Here is a 19,435-nt window from a genome sequence, read left to right on the forward strand (position 1 = left end):
GAGTAATATAGACATTTTAATGATGTTTATTCTTCCTGTCCATGAACACGGTATATGCTTCCACTTGTTTGTATCTTCCTTGATTTCTTTTATCAATGTTTTGTAATTTTCCGAGTACCAGTCTTTAACCTGCTTGGTTAAATTTACTCCTAAGTACTTTAATTTTTTGTTGCAGTAGTGAAGATGATTGTTTTCTTAATTTCTCCTTCAGACAAATCATTGTTGGTGTATAAAAATGCCTCTGATCTCTGAGTATTAATTTTATATCCTGCCACCTTGGTAAATTCGTTTATAAGGTCCAGTAGTTTTTGACTGCAACTTTAAGGTTTTCTATATACAGTATCATATCATCAGCAAATAATGATAGTTTTACTTCTTTTTTTCCAATTTAGATGCCTTTTATTTCTTCTTCTTGTCTGATTGTTGTGGCTAGGACTTCCAGAATTATGTTGAATAAGAGTGGTGAAAGGGGACACCCCTGACTTGTTCCTGATCTTTAAGAGGATTGCTTTTAACTTTTGCCCATTGAGTATGATGTTGGCTGTGAGTCTGTCATAGATGGCCTTTATCATGTTTAGGTATGTTCCCTGTATTTCCACTTTGCTGAGAGTTTTGATCATAAATGAGTGCTGGATTTTATTGAATGCTTTTTCTGCATCTATTGATATTATCATGTGGTTTTAGTCCTACCTTTTGTTTATGTGATGAATCACATTGATTGATTTATGAATATTGTACGAGCCTTGCCTCCCCAGAATAAATCCCACTTGATCATGATGTATGATTATTTTCATATATTGCTGGATCCGGTTTGCTAATATTGTGTTGATAATTTTAGCATCTAAATTCATCAGGGATATTGGCCTATAGTTTTCTTTCTTTGTGTTGGCTTTGCCTGTTTTTGGAATCAAAATTTTGCTAGCCTCATAAAAGGAGCTTGGAAGTTTCCCTCCTCTTGAATTTTTTGAAATAACTTGAGAAGGATAGGAGTTAGTTCTTCTTTGAATGGTAGAATTTGCCTGTGAAGCTATCTGGCCCAGGGCTTTTGTTTGTTGGTTTTTTTTTCATATCTGTTTCCATCTCATTTGTTGTAATTGGTCTATTTAGGTTTTCTGTATCTTCCAGATTGATTTTTGAAAGATTATATTTTTGAAGGAATTTGTCCATTTCACCTAGGTTGTCTAATTTTTTGGCATACAGTTCTTCGTAGTATTTTCTTAAAAATCCTTTGTATTTCTGCTGTGTCAATCGTTACTTCTTCACCATCATTTCTAATTTTATTTATTTGAGTCCTTTTTCTTTTTTTCTTTGTGAGCCTGGCTAAGGGTTCATCGATCTTACCTTTTCAAAGAACCAGCTCTTGGTTGCAATGATCCTCTGTATTGTTTTTTTATTCTCTATGTCATATATTTCCACTCCTTTATTATTTTCTTCCTTCTACTTTCTCTGGGCTTTACTTGCTGTTCTTTTTCTAGTTCTTTTAGTTGCAGTTTTAAGTTGTTTATTTGAGCTTTTTCTTGCTTCTTACGGTATGCCTGTAATGCTATAAACTTCCCTATCAGGACTGCTTTTGTTGTGTCCCACGGATTTTGAGTTGTATGCTCATTTCATTTGTTTCAAGGACATTTTTGATATCTTTCTTGATCTCATTGTTGACCCATTCATTATTTAATAACATGCTGTTTAGTTTCCAAGTGTTTGAGTGTTTTTTAGTTTTTAGGTTGTAATTGATTTTTAGTTTCATGCCATTGTGGTCAGAGAAGATGCTTGATATGGTTTCTATCTTCTTAAATTTGTTGAGACTTGTTTTATGCCCTAATATGTGGTCTATTCTAGAGAATGTACCATGCGCACTTGAAAAGAATGAATATTCTGCTGCTTTAAGGTGAAAGGTTCTGAAGATATCTATTAAATCAAGTTGATCTAGTGTGTCCCTTAATTCTGCTGTTTCTTTGTTAATTTTCTTTTTTGAGGATCTATCTAGTGATGTTAGTGGGGTATTGAAATCCCCTACTATTTTAGTATTGCTGTTGATCTTGTCCTTTATATCCAACAAAGTCTGCTTTATATATTCAGGTGCTCCTATATTAGGTGCATAGATATTTATAATGGTTATATCTTCCTGTTGGATTGCTCCCTTTATCATTATGTAGTGACCTTCTTTATCCCTTACTATAGCCTTTGATTTAAAGTCTCTTTTGTCAGATATAAGTATTGCTACCTCAGTTTTTTTTCATTTCCATTTGTATGAAATATTTTTTTCCATCCTTTTACTTTTAATGGGTATCTTTTGTTTTGAGGTGGATCTCCTGTAGACCGCATATGTATGGGTCCTGTTTTCTTATCTATTCAGCTACCCTATGTCTTTTGATTGGAGCATTTAATTCATTTACATTTAAGGTTATTAATGATATGTAGTTGTTTATTTCCATTTTTTTCTTTAAATCTACATTCTTCTTTTACTAGATTTTTTCCCCTGCTTTGTTCTGTCTACAGCAGGCCCCTTAACATTTCTTGCAGCATTGGTTTAGTTGTGATGAATTCTTTTGAGTTTTTTTTTTTCTTTTCTGGGAAACTTTTTATTTCTCCTTTAATTTTAAGTGATAGTCTTGCTGGATAAAGAAGTCTTGGTTGTAGGATCTTGTTCTGCATTATTTTAAATATTTCTTGCCATTCCCTTCTTGACTCAAATTTTCTGTTGAAAAGTTGAATGTCATCTTATGGTGGATCCTTTGTAAGTGATTGTTTTTCTCTTACATCTTTTAGTATTCTTTCTTTATCTCTTAGCTTTGGTATTTTGATTATGATTTGTCTTAATGTGTGGGTCTCCTTGGGTTCTGTTTTAATGAGGTTCTCTCTGCTTCTTGAACCTGTGTGACTCTCCTGCATCAATTTAGGGAACTTTTCAGCTATAATTTCTTTATACAGGCTCTCTATTCCTTGTTCTTTCTCTTCTTTTTCAGGAACCCCTATTATATGGATATTGTTTCTGTTCATGTTGTGACGGAGCTTTCTTAGATTTCCTCAGTCTTTTTTACCTCTTTTTTTTTTTTTTTACTGTTCTGCTTCCATGCTTTCACTTATCTTGTCCTCTGAGTTGCTGATCCAATCTTCTCCTTCATCCAGCCTGCTTTTAATTCCTTCTAGTGTAGTCTTCATTTCTGATATTGTGTTTACCATTTTTGTCTTGTTTTTTTTTTTTATAATTTTCTTGTCCTTTTTGATGCTTACAATTTCTTTATTGAGGTGTTCAATAATTCCATCCATTGTAGCTTTGAGATCCTTAAGAATCCTAACAATCATTATTTTATACTCTGCATCCAGTAATTTGATTTTTTCTGAGAATTTGTCTTGTTGAAGCATGTGACTTATGTTTCTCTGCCTTCCCATTGTTCTGTGTGTTGGTAGTAGGCTTGTTCCAGTTGTGGTCTCTTTACCTAGTAGAGCCACTTTGAAGTCTTAATTTGTTTGTTTTCTTTTCAGTTTACTTATCTCAGTGGTATTTTGTTTACTGATCTCAGCAGGGGCTTATTTGATACTGTATCCAGGAATGTGGTGGGTGTAACCTCTGTTAATCTGAAGGCATTTCTGCCAGCTGCTTTCCTGGGGTGGGATGCTTTCTCAGCTTCAGCAGGAAAGGTGTATCTCAGATCTCCATGGAGACCTGAGTTACTGACCCTGCACTCCACTGCCTGCTTTCAGCTGTTTCTTTCACACTGATTGGAACTCTAGAGCTTTCTGGAGGTGGGTCACCCAGAACCACTTCAGGCTTGTGTTGTGTGGAGGGATCAACCTATCCCCCAGCTATGACCACCTCTGCACTGGATGAATCAGCTTCTCAGGTCATTCCAGGCATTTCTCTGCCCATCACCGTCTGTTTTGCTCTCCCCACTTTCCTTTTTCCTCTTGGAAGACAAGCCAGTCCTCTCAGTCCTCCTTGCCTCCAGGGCTCCAGGAAAGTGTTTGTGAATGATATTTTCTGCTCTATCCTTTTAAGGCACCCCTGCTGCTTCCCACACACAGAACTTTGCTCTTCTCCCCTTTCAACATCAGTCTCCTCCAGTCCCTAGATTTCTAGGCTGGGTCTCCGGTTCTGAGACTGAGGGCCCCCATCTCTCAGGGTCTTTCTCCTGGTAATGAGAGCTCAGAAGGGCTCTCAACCTCAGTCTTCCTTCTCTCCTGGAAGCAGTGTAGCCCCCACCATGCCCCTGAGCTCCCTACCAGGTTTGGTGTGGATTCTTCTGTGCTCCTTGGTTTTTGAGAGCTCTTCTTTTAGTCCAAAGTTGGTTTTTCATGATGATTGTTTCTAAGGTAATTTGTAATCCTGTTCAGTGGTGATAGCTGGGAGTCTGTGCGTTTGCCTACTCCACTGCCATCTTCCTCTCAAAAGTTTTATAACGTAATAAAATTTAGGTTTCAATCTAAAGTTGCTTAACATAAAAATAATTAGGAAGATCTTACATGAAATTAAAAGGGATAATTAATAGATGCTAACACTGAAATGATAGAATTGTTAAAAGTTTTAAAGCAGCCGTGATAAAAATGCTTCAATGAGCAGCTATAAACATGCTTGAAATGTGTAAATAGAAGACCTTAGCTGACAAAGTGGTGTGGAGGGGAACAGGGACAGAAGAGACATTGCTGGGGGCAGAAAGCACATAATGTCGGTACATGGTTTGTTGAGTTGTGCACTTGAAGCCTACATAGTTTTGCAAATCAATATTATCCAAATAAATTCAATAAAATAAAATTAACAACTAAAAAAAGGTCTTAGCAAAGTAATAGTAGATATAAAGAATCAAATGGTGTTTGTAAGTCTCAAAAACATAATAACCAATATAAGCAAAAACTTAGTGGGTGAACTTAACAGCAGAATAAAGGGGGAAAATGAAAGAATGAAGAAAAGAAAAAATGGAACAAGAAAAATACCCAGTAAGAGCAAGAGAGAAAATAAAGAATAAAAAGAATAGATAGTCCAAGGAAATAGAAACTAATAATCCATGGGCATGAGAACCAAAGGAAAACAGGGATGGCTATAATATATCAGATGAAGTTGAGTTTAAGCTAAAACCTTGTAAAGCCAGGAGCCACAGCCAGGGCCACTATCACAGCAGCCCGGCCCATGCAGGTTCGCATTGGATTCGGACAGTCGGTAAAGAAACAGCGGAGCCAAAAACTGATGGGCCATAGTCTTTAATTCTAGCTTGCACCCGGCGGGCAAGTAAAAATACACACTGGGCTCCAAAACCCACTCACATTCAGTGCTCACAAAGCCACTGACTTATCCGAGTTTCCTAGAATCAAAGGTTTCTAGCTCACCAGCCTTATTCACCTCTGTTTCCCATCTCCTTCCTTATCCCAAATACAAACTCTACACAAACTGGCATCTCACTCAGCACTCCACCATCTTGGCTGCTTCTCCTGGCCTCCTCCACGTGGCCTTTCTCTGCTCTTCTCTGCTATCTCTTCTAATGATAATCTCAGGAACCAAGAGCGCAAACTCTCGTTCTGCCCCCACTTTATATTGTAGCTTCACAACCTCTAATCCAATATACAAAATAGGGAAGTCTCCAATACAGTCACTTCTCTGAGGCATGATTGGATTGTACCACCCCACATCAAAAAGTGTAGGAAAGGCTTAATCCCAAAACCAAGCCCCAGGCTACAAGGATTCTGCCTGCCTTTAACCCAACCCAACACACATTAATATCACCTGGGCAACGGCCCCCTCGTGTTATCTTTAACAAAGTGAGCATAATACATTTTATCTGCCCAACAAACCTCAATAAGAGAACAAGGAGGTCATTATATAATGATAAATGAGTCAGTCCAACAAAAGTATATAATAATTATAACTATGTATACACCCAAAAGTATATAATAATTATAACTATGTATACATAGTATCTAAATATATAAAGAAAATGTTAGAAAACTTTAAGGGAGAAGTAGACATCATAAGTCATTTTAGAGGAATTCCATACCACTTTTTAACAAAGCATTGATTATGTAGACAAAAAATGAAAAATAAATATTTAACTTAAACTAAATGTCAGAGCATATGGACTTAACAGACATTTCTAGAACAGTCCATTCAAAAGCAGCAGCAGTCTGACCAGGCAGTGGCGCAGTGGATAGAGTGTTGGACTGGGACGTGGAGGACCCAGGTTCGAGACCCTAAGGTTGCCAGCTTAAATGCTGGTTCATCCGATTTGAGCAAGGCTCACCAGCTTGAGCCCAAGGTTGCTGGCTTGAGCAAAGGGTCACTTGTTCTGCTGTAGTCTTGTTCTTGGTAAGTCTAATTAAAGATTTGTTTAGTTTATCTTTTTGAAAAGACAGCTCATAGTTTCACTGATATTTTCTATTATCTTTTTAGTCTCTATTTCATTTATTTCTTCCTCTGATATTTATGTTATCAATAGTTCCTTTAACTAACTTTTGCTTAATTTGTTCTTCTATTTCTTAGGTCTTTTTTCTAAGGTGTAAGTTAAGTTGTTTATTTGAGCTCCTTCTTTTGGTCAAGGCACATATGAGAAAGCAATCAAGGCACATATGAGAAAGCAATCAATGAACTAAGGTGCCACAATGAGGAATTGATGCTTCTCATCTCTCTCCCTTCCTGTCAGTCTGTCCCTCTCTCTGACTCTCTGTCTCTGTCACAATAAAAAGCAAATACATATTTTTCTCAAGCACACATGGAATATTCTCCAGGATAGATCATATGTTAGGCCTTAAAACAAGTCTTACTGACCTTAAAAGAAATGAAATTATATCAATTTTTCTTCTGATCACAATAGTATGAAACAAGAAAACAATTACAAGAAGAAAAATGAAAAAAGTACTTTATGTGGAGATTAAACAGCATACTACTGAAGTTCTGATGGGCCAAAGGAGAAATCAAAAATTGCCTTGAGACAAATGAAAATAGAACTGTAACTTATGGGATTTGGCAAACTGATTTCCAAGGGAAGCTCATAGCAATTATTGCCTATATTAAGGAAAAAGAAGGAGCTCAAATAAACAACTTAACTTACACCTTAGAAAAAAGACCTAAGAAATAGAAGAACAAATTAAGCAAAAGTTAGTTAAAGGAAATATTGATAAAATAAATATCAGAGGAAGAAATAAATGAAATAGAGACTAAAAAGATAATAGAAAATATCAGTGAAACTATGAGCTGTCTTTTCAAAAAGATAAACTAAACAAATCTTTAATTAGACTTACCAAGAAAGGATTCAAATAAATAAAATTGTAAATGAATTGGGAGACATCAAAATTGATATCAAAGAATTATGAGAAAGTGGTATGGCTGATTATAAGCGAACAAATAGCACAAACAAAGAGAAATGGATACATTCCTAGAAACATACCATCTGCCAAGACTGAATTATAAAGAAATAGAAAATTTGAATAAATTACTAGTAAGGAGATTGAATCAATTATCAATACCTCTCAACAAAGAAAGGTTCAGGACTGGTGATCTTACTGGTGATATTTTAATATTTAAAGAGAATTAATAACAATTCTCCCCAAATTTTTTTTAAAAAATAGGAGGGAATACTTCCAAATCATTTTATGAGGACTGCAATATCCTGATACCAACACCAGATAGAGCAGTACAAATAGGCCAATATCCCTAATGAACATAAATGCAAAAACTCACAAAAAAATATTACCAAACCAAATTCAGTGATGTATTCAAAGAATCACACACCGTGATCAAGTGGTGTTTATTACTGGAATGAAAGAATAGTTCAAAAACCATAAATCAATATATGTGATAAACCACAATAATAAAATGAAGACTAAAATCACATGATCATTTCAATAAATGTATAAAAAACTTTTGACAGAATTCAACATGCATTCATGATAAAAATCTTTTAATGCACTGGTTATAGAGGGAACATAGTTGAACATAGTAAAGGGCATATATGATAAGCTGGCAGCTAACATCATACTTAACAGGGAAATTTAAAAACTTTCTTCTAAGATCAGAAACAAGACAAAGATACCTACTCTCACCACTTTTATTTAACATAGTATTGGAAATTCTAGCCTGAGCAATGAGGCAAGGAAAAAAATAAACCAGCCAAATCTGAAAGGAAATAATAAAATGGTCTTAATTTCAAGATAACATTATATATAAAAATATTAAAGATACCATCAGAAGACTTTTAGATCTATTCAATTCAGCAGAGTTGCAGGATACAAAATCAGTATATAAAAGTCAGTTGGCCTGACCAGGTGGTGGCACAGTGGATAGAGTGTTGGACTGGGACACAGAAGACCCAGGTTTGAGACCCCAAGGTTGCTAGCTTGAGTGCAGGCTCATATGGTTTGAACAAGGCTCACCAGCTTGATCCCAAGGTTGCTGGCTCAAGCAAGGGGTCACTTGGTCTGCTGTAGCCCCCTGGTCAAGGCACATATGAGAAATCAATCAATGAACAACTAAGGAACCACAACGAAGAATTGATGTTTCTCATCTCTCTTCTTGTCTGTCTGTCCCTATCTGTCCCTCTCTCTGACTCTGTCTCTGCCAAAAAAAAAAAAATAATAATAATAATCAGTGTATTTTATTAACTAACAATGACTATCAGAAAGTAATTGAAGAAAGAGTCCCATTTACAATTGCATAAAAAAAGACTAAACTACTTAAAAATCAGTTAGATCAAGAAACCAAAAGATTTGTACACTGGAATCTATAAACTGTGGGGGGAAAAAATTGGAGAAAAAAGAAATTTTCTGCCCATGAATTGGGTGGATAAATATTGTTAAAATAATCATGCTACCAAAAGTAATCTAATCTTTATAGATTTAATTTAATCTTTATCAAAATTCTAATGGCATTTTCCACAGAAATAGAAAAAATATATTTAATCTTATCATTTTTCTTGGGACCATCCAAATAGCCAAAATGACCTTAAGGAGAAACATACCTAGAGGCATCAAATCTGTCTTCAAACTATATTACAAACTTCTGATGATCAAAAGAGTATGGCATTGGCATAAGAACAGAAACAGACATTAATTGAATAAGAGTAGAGAGCCCAGAAATAAACTCATACACATAAGTTCTATAAATTTAAAACAAAGGAGACAATAATGTACATGAGGAAAATAGTTTCTTTAATAAATTGGAAAAACTGGATAAAGCACATGAAAAGAAACTGGACCCCTATGTACACCATACATAAAATTAACTCAAAATATATTAAAATTTGAAAGTATCCCCTGAAACAATCAAACTCTTAGGAAAAAAAATGTAAGGGTAAACTCCTTGACATCAGTTTTATCAATGGTTTTGTTTCTGAATTTGACACCAAAAGCACAAGTATGACTACCTGAAATTTAAAAGCATTTTTCAGCAAAGCAAACCAACAACAAATGTAAAGCAAACTACATAATGAGAGAAAATACTGGCAAATCATATATCTTATAAATCACAGCACTGTCTTATGTGGTTGTATTGTATATGGAAGGAATATTTTCAAAAATTTTAGTCGAAGGAGAGCACCCATGTAAAAGAACATGAAGTTTGTACATTTCACTTGAACCAGTAAATTGGTGATATTAGTTGATTGTGATAATTATATGTATAAATGATATATAATATATGTAAATTATATATATATCAATTAGAAAACTCTACACAGGGATACACAAAAGCACTATAAAAATAAAAATTAAATTCTAGGAATCTTTAGTAGTGGAAAAGTAAGAATAAGTAAAGAAATAAAGAGTAGAGAAAACTAACAGAAAACAAAAATATGAAATAAAATAATAAACTTATTCCATAGCCTCTCAGTAATTATTAAAATTTACATTAAATTTATATGGTTTAAATATACCAGTTAAAAGACATATTGGTAAAGTGGATTTAAAAACATGACCCAACTAAATGCTGCCTACAAGAAACCCATTTCAAATATAATGAAGTAGGTAGGTTGGAAATAAAGGGATGGTGAAAGATATACCAAAATTAATCAAAGAAAAACATGAGTGAGTGCTATCTACTATCAGATAAAGTAAACTTCAGAGCAAAGAAAAGTAAAGGCAGAAAGTGATATTATTTAGTGATAACAGGTTAAACCACTAAGATGATTCTAATTTTAAATATGAATGCACAAAATGACAGAGCTACAGAATATGTGAAGCCAGAACTGATAAAACTGAAATAAAAAATAGAGACCCTGGCCGGTTGGCTCAGTGGTAGAGCATCGGTCTGGCGTGCAGGAGTCTCGGGTTCAATTCCTGGCCAGGGCACACAGGAGAAGTGCCCATCTGCTTCTCCACTCCTCCCCCTCTCCTTCCTCTTTGTTTCTCTCTTCCCCTCCTGCAGCCGAGGCTCCATTGGAGCAAAAAGATGGCCCGGGCACTGGGGATGGCCCCATGGCCTCTGCCTCAGGTGCTAGAGTGGCTCTGGTCGCAACAGAGCAATGCCCCGGATGGGCAGAGCATCACCCCCCTGGTGGGCGTGCCGGGTGGATCCCGGTTCGGTGCATGCGGGAGTCTGTCTGACTGCCTCCCATTTCCAGCTTCAGAAAAATACAAAAATAAATAAATAAATAAATAAAATACAAAAAAAGAGAGAAATACATTATTGTTGGAGACATCAAAACCCCTCTTTCAACAATTAGAACAACTTGAAAGAAAATCAGTAAGAAATAGAAAAATTCAGCAACCCCATCTATCAACAGAATTTAATTGACATTTGTGGAACTCTCCAGCCAGCAACAGTAAAGTAAACATTTTATTTAAGTACCTATGAAACATATGTAGGCCAATCCTGCTTAAAGAAACAAATCACAACAAATTTAAAATAATTAAATTATACAAGGTGTGTTATTTGACTATTGAAAGATAAGAGGAAAATCTCCACACTTGCAAACTAATCATGACACTTATAATAAATCCATAGGTCAAAAATGTAAAGGATATTTAAAAAGTACATTTCCTGAAATAAATCAAAAATATCAGATACCAAAATTTGTGGGACGCAGCTAAAGCAATACTGAGAGGGAAATTTGTAGCATTTAATATGTATATTAAGAAAGAGGAAAAGCCTCAAATTAATGGTTTAAGACTGACCTCCCACATGAGAATTTAGAAAAAAGAGTAAAATGAACCTAAATAAGTAGTAGAAAGAAATTTATAAAGAGTATATATTAGTGAAATCCTAAACACAAAAGTTGAGAAAATTCGCAAAACAAAGATCTGGTTCTTTGAAAAGATCATTAAAATTGACAAGCTTCTAGTGAGACAGATTAAAAAGGAGAGAAGAAACAAATTACCAGTATCAGAAGCAAAACAAAACATATCAGTAAAACCCTGAAGACATTAAAGCATAAGAACATCAAAAATCTTTAAGTGCTTTGTAAAAGACCCTGATAAGAGGTTAAAAGGATAATCTATAGAGTTGGGGATAGTATTTAGAAATGAATATTTAGCAATGATAATAGTTCATTTGAGTGGTGGATATTTGGCTACAGTTTTAATTTTTGTTTTAGCTTTTTAAAAAATTTCTATATGATTACATTATTATGATTTTAAAATTTATTTTAAGCCATTCCACTTCTAGGAATATATCCAAAGAAACCTGAATCACTAATTTGAAAGAATACATGCACCCCTATGGTCATTGCGGCAATATTTGCAATAACCAATATTTGGAAGCAGCTCAGGTGTCCATCAGTAGATGAATGGGTGAAAAGAGGCGGTACATATACACAATGGAATACTATTCAGCCATTAAAAAAAGAAAATTATTTCTTTTGCAACACCATGGATGGACCTGGAGAGTATTATGCTAAGTGAAATAAGCCAGTCAGAGAAAGACAATACCAAATGATTTCACTCATATGTGGAATCTAATGAACACAATAAACTGATGAGTGAAGTAGCATCAGGACTCATAGATATGGAGAACAGATTTACAACTATGAGAGGGACTAGGAGCTGGGGGCTGGGTGAGAAAGGTAAAGCGATTACACACAAAAAAACCTTGTAGAAACAACAACAGTGTTGTAGGTAGAGTGCAGAGAATTGACCTAGCAGCTGTGGCTGACACAGTGCTGTGAGAATACTCCAGCTCCTGGAACCCTTCTGGGCACACCCAGGAAGGGAGCTCACCTGCTATACAGAAATGACTCAGCGCCAGCCAGGCAGTCTCATGACCTTTGTTGGCCATAACATCCTATTGGCTGAACCCATGTATTGATATATGAGCTAGTTTACTTCCTGAATAAAGTGGATCTGCATCACTGAACCTGGTCCCCAGAGTTGGGTCTCTGCGTCTCCATCGTCCTCACCCCAAGTGGGCCTTGTCCACATACTGGTGCCTTGAATAGGGACATAACTGGCATCCAAGGGATGGGTGAGTGACCCTCTGTAATGGGAAATCTCCCTTACTCCCGAGCCCTGCAAGCTCAAGCCCTCTATGCCCTTTTGCAAAGTAGGCAAGTTAAAATTAGTGAAAAGGATCTTTGTACCTACTGGGAAATCCTCTCAGGTTTCAACCTCTGGCTCTGGGATGCAACTCTTTGGGACCACAATAGTTGAACCTGAGCTTTCCAGCATGTCTGTTTGGCCAAATTACATGAAGGACAATTTCCCTCTCAGCCTTATTCCTGCCCTGCTAGTGATACATGCCTGCCTGACCGGTGCTCCTGCTGAGGGCCCTCTGCAGGTCCCTAAGGTCCTACAGGCTACTCTTCTTTCAGAGGAACCCCTACCTCCATATTTTCCTCCCCCTGTAGAGGAAGAAAAGGGTTGGTCCACCGAGTTTGATGAACTTGCAGCCAAGCATGCAGAAACAAAATTAGATACATTAGAAACTGCGCCATCAGCTCCACCACCCAAAGAAGCAGAAGTCGCTACTTCCACATTCCCTGCCAGGGCTCATTGCCCCACTCTAGCCTCTCAGATGCCATTTTCTACCCCAGCTTTAATTCCAATATGTGTTTGCACTGCAGACCCTGGACCAGCCTATACACCCCATGTGTCTTTTTTCTTTTCTTCCCTCATTTGTCTGTCTGTCTTGTCTGTTTTACTGTATCTCTCGCTCTCTCCCCTTTTCCTCTCTCTGAAAGGACACTGGAAGGACCCAGCCATGGCATAATGGCAGGGATCACATCCTCTTCTGATGAAAGGGAGAGGTTATGCTTGTGTTTTTCAGCCAGTTTGGATCCCAGGAACCCCCCAACCTGCTTGACAGGGTTTCTTGGGCACCAATTAAATGGTTCAGTCTTCACCCATCCACAGCCACAGCCCTGGCCTCCTCCACACCAACTACGCCTGAGAGGAAGAGGTCCTCAGTGCTCCAGAAGAGGACCTCGTGGCCAGCGTGCACACCTCATCACCTTGGGGATGTGGAGGCTTTGGCGGGGCAGGCCCAGAGAATGGTACCTGATGGGCCCTGGGGCTCTGTTCTTGCTTGTGTGTACTATAGTGACCACTGACTACCAGATGCAGGCGGACCCCCACGTCTGGGCTGCTGTTCCCCACCCTGGCATAATTATGCCTGCTGAAGTTAATAGCCCAGTTTCCAGCAATATATTCCAGTAACTTCTCCCTTAGTCTCCCTTGTGACAATAGTGGCCGGAATCCCAACAGTGGAACGGCACTATATGGGGTAACCTCAATGATCCAATGCTACTTAAGTTTACTCTGAATAATAACACCATCCCCTCAGAGGGGTGGGTTCTCCTTCAAAATCATACTATGGGGACTTTGCTGAAAATGGTACTACCAACCAAGGCTCAGCACTTGGCCTACAAGCCCTCCTCCCCCTAGCTACCAACAGCTGGGCCCACCCCACTAACCTTGCCTTCCCAGGGTCACCTCTTTGCCCATTCCTGTATGACGGACATCTAAGAACACTCCTGAGAGAAGGAATTTCCGTGGAGAGACTGCCGCATTGCCTCTGGCCTGGATGTGCAGACCATCAACCTTGGAGTTTGGCATCGGAAGCTGAGAGACAGAAGGCAACAATACGCAGTACACAGCCTGTGACAAGCCATCCGTTCCATGTTTGGATGCTGGGACCTTTGTGAGAAGGGGGCGAACATGGACCTATGTCCATTTTTTACAATCAAAATGGAACTGTGTTTAACGGCACCTGCAAGGTCTCTGTAACACAATGGGAGGGAAATGACATCTCGACCCCTAGAAGGAATCCCCTGTTTAAGACCCACATTCTATTTCCTAACTAGTCAAACATTACAGAAGCTTGCCTCATTGTTTAATCCAGCTAATCTATTAGCATATAGTATAATAGGTATTATAGTTGTTTTAGTTCTACTAGGGTTCTGTTGCATAATGCGTAGCATTCAGAAGCTACAGCAGCAACAAGCAGTCATCAGGCAAGTTCAACTGGCCTTAATTAAAGGAGAAGGGGGAGATGTAGGTAGAGTGCAGAGCATTTACCTAGCAGCTGTGGCTGATGCAATGCTGTGAGAATACTCCAGCTCCCAGAACCCTCCTGGACACATCAAGGAAGGGAGCTCACCTGCTATTTGGAAACGACTCAGCGCCAGCTGGGCAGCCTCCTGACCTTTTTTGGCCATAACATCCTATTGGCTGAACCCATGTATATGTTAGTTTACTTCCTTAATAAAGTAGATCTGTGTCACTGAACCTGGTCTCTGGAGTCAGATCTTTGCATCTCCATCATCCTCACCCCTGGCAGGCCTTGCCCACACTGTGTGGGAATTGTAGGAGGAAAAGAGGATGGGAAGGTGGAAAAGGGTTCAGTGGTAGTCAACCTTTTTATACCTACCGCACACTTTTGTATCTCTGTTAGTAGTAAAATTTTCTAACCACCCACCAGTTCCACAGTAATGGTGATTTATAAAGTAGGGAAGTAACTTTACTTTAAATTTTTATTTATTTATTAATTTATTTATTTACAGAGACAGAGAGAGAGTCAGAGTGAGGGATAGACAGACAGGAATGGAGAGATGAGAAGCATCAATCATTAGTTTTTCGTTGTGCATTGTGACACCTTAGTTGTTCATTGATTGCTTTCTCATATGTTCCTTGACCATGGGCCTTCAGCAGACTGAGCAACCCCTTGCTTGAGCCAGCGACCTTGGGTCCAAGCTGGTGAATTATTGCTCAAACCAGATGAGCCCACCCTCAAGCTGGTGACCTTGGGATCTCGAACCTGGGTCTTCCACATCCCAGTCCGACACTCTATCCACTGCGCCACCACCTGGTCAGGCTACTTTATAAAATTTATAAAGCAGAGTTACAGCAAGTTAAAGCATATAATAATAATTACTTATGAAGTACTTTATGTCGGATTTTCGCTAAGTATGGCAGAATAAATCTTTATAAAACAACTTACTATAGTTTATCTTTCTATTTATACTTCTGTTGCTCCACTACTGCCCACCATGAAAGCTGGAATGCCCACTAGTGGGCATTAGGGACCAGGTGACTACCACTGGAATAGATGGTGATGAAGGGAGACTTGACTTGGGTTGGTGAAGACACAATGCAATATACAGATGAAGTAGTAGAGAATTCTACATATGAAACCATATAATTCTATTAACCAATGTCAGCCCAATAAATTCAATAAATATTTTTAAATTTTATTTTATTTAATGGTGCTTGATTCAAGTGAATTTTTTTAAACATGAAAATTGACTGTAGTGAGTTCCCAAAATGTTTACCCAGTTAATCTTAAAAATACTGATTTACAATTATACAAAATCTTTGTAGCTAATGTGGGGAGTTTCACGTAGATTCTCACCATTTCACATGACTATTAAAGTGAATATATTATGAATATAATATGCTTTCTGATGGAATAAAAACAGTATGTATATTATAATATGCATGTATATTGAAATAAACATGGCCCTGACCAGTTAGCTCACTCAGCTAAGAGTATCATCCCCAAACACAAGATTGCGGGTTCGATCTTCAGTCAGGGCACACACGGGAAGCAACCAATGAATGCACAACTCAGTGAAACAACAAATGAATTCTTCCCTTCCCTTTTCCCTCTCTCTCCTTTCCTCTTTCTGTATCTCTAAAAATCAATCATCAATTTAAAAAAAGTTAAGCTGTGGCTAGATAGCTTGGTTTAAGTATTGTCCAGAAGCACAGAGGTTGCTGGTTCCATACCCCATCAGGCAAATACAGGAACAGCTCGATGTTCCTGTCTCTTTGTCTCTCTCTCCCTGTGTCTCTTAAAAAGAAAAGAAAGAAAGAAAGAGAAAAAACAAGTAGAAAAGAAAAAAACACGTGGGATTAGTATGATTATCCTTTTTCAAATCTGCTGAAAAAATATATCTCATATTAGAAAAAAATCACACATAGAGTACAAAAAGATAGACCTTAGGGATGAGATACATATAGAAGGCATGAGAATAGAAAGAACAAAAAAATTAAATATGTGAAAATATGTTTAAAATATCAAATTGAGGATTTTGTGTAATTATATGCAGTATGAATAGAATATAGTTTACACTTTTGTTAACTATGCTTTTTATTCGAATACATGTATTGTTTTCCACATGAGCTATATTACAAAAGTCTTTAATATTTTTTTGAAAGTGCTTCATCATGTTTTATACCAGGGTTAACAGTAGCCCCATTTTTATTTTAGGGTTACAATAGCATAGATACTTTATTATTCTACTATTTCTTTATTTGATTATGATAGTTTTTTGCCCAAGCATATGTTGTTCTTTACTAAACTTTTACTATATAGTATTTTAATTATTTTTATTATATTAAAAATATTAATACTAATTATCTTTTATAGTTTATTTATTTCTTAATTTTACATAAGTTTAGATAAATTGCTTAGTAAGTTACTTTAGACTATTTTTTGAGTATCAAATATGATGAGGTATATAGGTTCTGTATAAACTCTAAAACTATGTATCATTTTAAGTATTACTGTGAAACTACTGCAGATAACATTTCTTGGATGCTTGAAATGTTTCAGCCACCATTCTAAATGTTTTAAAAATATTTCCTCATAACAATCCAATGAGGCAATACTATTGTTATCTCTATCTTACAGATGATGAACCTTGGACAGACAGGTTTCTTACCGTAAATCACATTGCTAGCAGGTAGTAAAACTGGGATTTAAATCCAGCCATCATTTCTCTAGAGGAGGAAATACATTACTTGTTCTTTATAAAGCATATTTCCATTTGTCCTCAGATATCAAATGGTTTATGGCATTTGTACAAGTGTACCATGATAGCTTTATTGACATTTCACAAAATAATTGTTTTAAGACATCAGAAAGCCAGAGTGTGTCTGGGTTACTTGTTCTCTGGCAGAGACAACCCTGCCTATGGGTGAAGATAAGAGAAGGTATTATTCATGCCTTGGTGGGAAGCAGGACTCTGCTTTAAACTGTAGTGAATTTAATGGTTCTCTGCTGGTGAGAACCGCAGGGTCTGACCAGGGCCAATTAAGCCTAGTCATCTAAGCTCCCTATTATATTTATTCTTCTTCACTTCTTACTTGTGTATTCAAATTCCCTGCCCCTAACCTATAGTAGGGGAGGAAAAACAATTTTCCCTCGACCTTTCTGAGTTCTTGGCTGAGACCCTTTTCAAAAGACAGATTAACAAGAGAAAAGTAGAAGTTTATTAACATCTATGTTTTGTATACATAGGCAAAACCCAGAGGAAAATGAGTAACTCCTGAGGTGGCTTAGAATTTATGCTTAAATAAAGGGGAGAGAGATGTAAGCTTTTTAGGAGAGTAAATGATTTTTAGGAAAGATGAATAATTGGCCCTTAAAAGAACAGATGCGAATTTGTGACAAAATGCATCTGGGTGGTGGTCTCTCCTAAACTCTCCTCTAAAGTAATTTACTCACCTTCAATAACAATCCATCTTCCCTGGTTGGTGAAACTCCTGGTGAAGGAATTTATTTTGAATGCCTTTTGGGAGATCTGTCTTAAGGCAGATAAGGGACATTTAGAGAAAGCCCCTCCCTGCATTTGCTTATTTTCAAGGGTCTGTCATTCTAGTTGATATGCCACAGTGCATATTTTGGGATGGCATGTTCTGAACTCCTAAAATCATATTCTGAGATGACATGAAGTAGCACTAATCTGCAAGACTTCATGATTTTTTTTCCTAGCAGTACATAACTGATTAAGGGTATAAGTGAAAATGTGTGTGTTTTTAACATAATGGGTTTGGTAATTTTCAGGATAGCTTCCTAGAGCAGAATCCTTACATTCAAAGCATAACTAAAATGGCTTTATTACTAGCCAAATGATCAATAAGATATAGAAAGTCTGTTTACAAATCTAAACATTTTCAGGAACAGAGATCTTGGAGGTAATTTTTTTAAAGGCAGTAGAGAATATCTTTTCCTAGCAGAATGTGCTTTGTTCCCATAAAAGTGTCCAACACTATAGTTAAGCTGTAACAAAATTTTAAATTACTGTAAATAATTTTATAGATCCAACTTGTCAATTTCCTTGATGGGAATCCACAAAATACTCTTAGAGTTTCACTAGGTACCTATTCATGTCACTTCTTTTGGAGCTCTAGATGGTTATGGTCAAAATTTGTATTTATGATGCCAGAATGGGAGAAGAATCTAGAATGGAGAAAGTTGTAATGGATCCTGCATTTTTTGAGAAAATTGAAATTATTTGGTGCTACTAATCCTTGATTTTCTGATCTAATAAAATATACATGAAATTGTATATTATTCAACTGCTGTGCCTTTAAGTCACCTGTGAATATTTTAGTAGTTTTTTTTCTTACCATTAGATTACCAATTTTAAAACGTCTTTTGGAAATAGTTTTGCAAAATATAATTGTCAAACATATTTTCTTTATACAGGGATCAACCTATGAGGATCATATTAATAATATCAAATATATTATTTCAAAAATTAATGAAATTCTGGCTCATAATTCACCAGTTTTGATTGTTCAAAGATGGATTCGTGGTTTCCTAGTTAGAAAAAGTTTGAGGTATGTTTTATTTTCTCTGCTATTTAAATATTAAAATAAGATAATAAGAAACTCAATGATAAAAATATTTCTCCAATAATTTTCTTACATTCCTTATCAAAATGATGTTTTATAAATGACTTGATCTAGTTTTAAAGAAAACACCACAGACTCTATAATAATATCTTACAATATTTGGCTCAATAAAAATTTGATACTTTTATTTTTTCTTTTAAATTGAACATATTTATTACTAATAAAGTTTTTATTAATCACTGCTTAAGTAATTCTATCAGTTTTTCTATTAAACTTAGACACATCAATCAGAAACATACCTTGAATTTTTCTCATATAATAAGAAATGGAAATATAAGCTATGTAATATATAATAGGATATAATAGAAATATGAACCATGAAATATGTATGAGGATTTTATACTTTATTTGAATATGAAGATATTTTGATGAAACATCTGCT

General features: G+C 36.4%; 1 protein-coding gene across 1 annotated transcript in view; it reads left to right on the top strand.

The window, feature by feature from the left end:
- The window catches only part of LRRIQ3 (leucine rich repeats and IQ motif containing 3), a 176,255-nt gene that overhangs the window by 17,182 nt on the left and 139,638 nt on the right, over positions 1-19,435 (top strand). The window contains exon 3 of the mRNA XM_066264975.1: positions 18,845-18,978. Coding sequence (XP_066121072.1) covers positions 18,845-18,978 — 134 coding nt within the window. The remainder of the gene's footprint in view (positions 1-18,844; positions 18,979-19,435) is intronic.

This window comes from Saccopteryx bilineata, chromosome 3, assembly GCF_036850765.1.
Source record: "Saccopteryx bilineata isolate mSacBil1 chromosome 3, mSacBil1_pri_phased_curated, whole genome shotgun sequence".
Taxonomy (NCBI): domain Eukaryota; kingdom Metazoa; phylum Chordata; class Mammalia; order Chiroptera; family Emballonuridae; genus Saccopteryx; species Saccopteryx bilineata.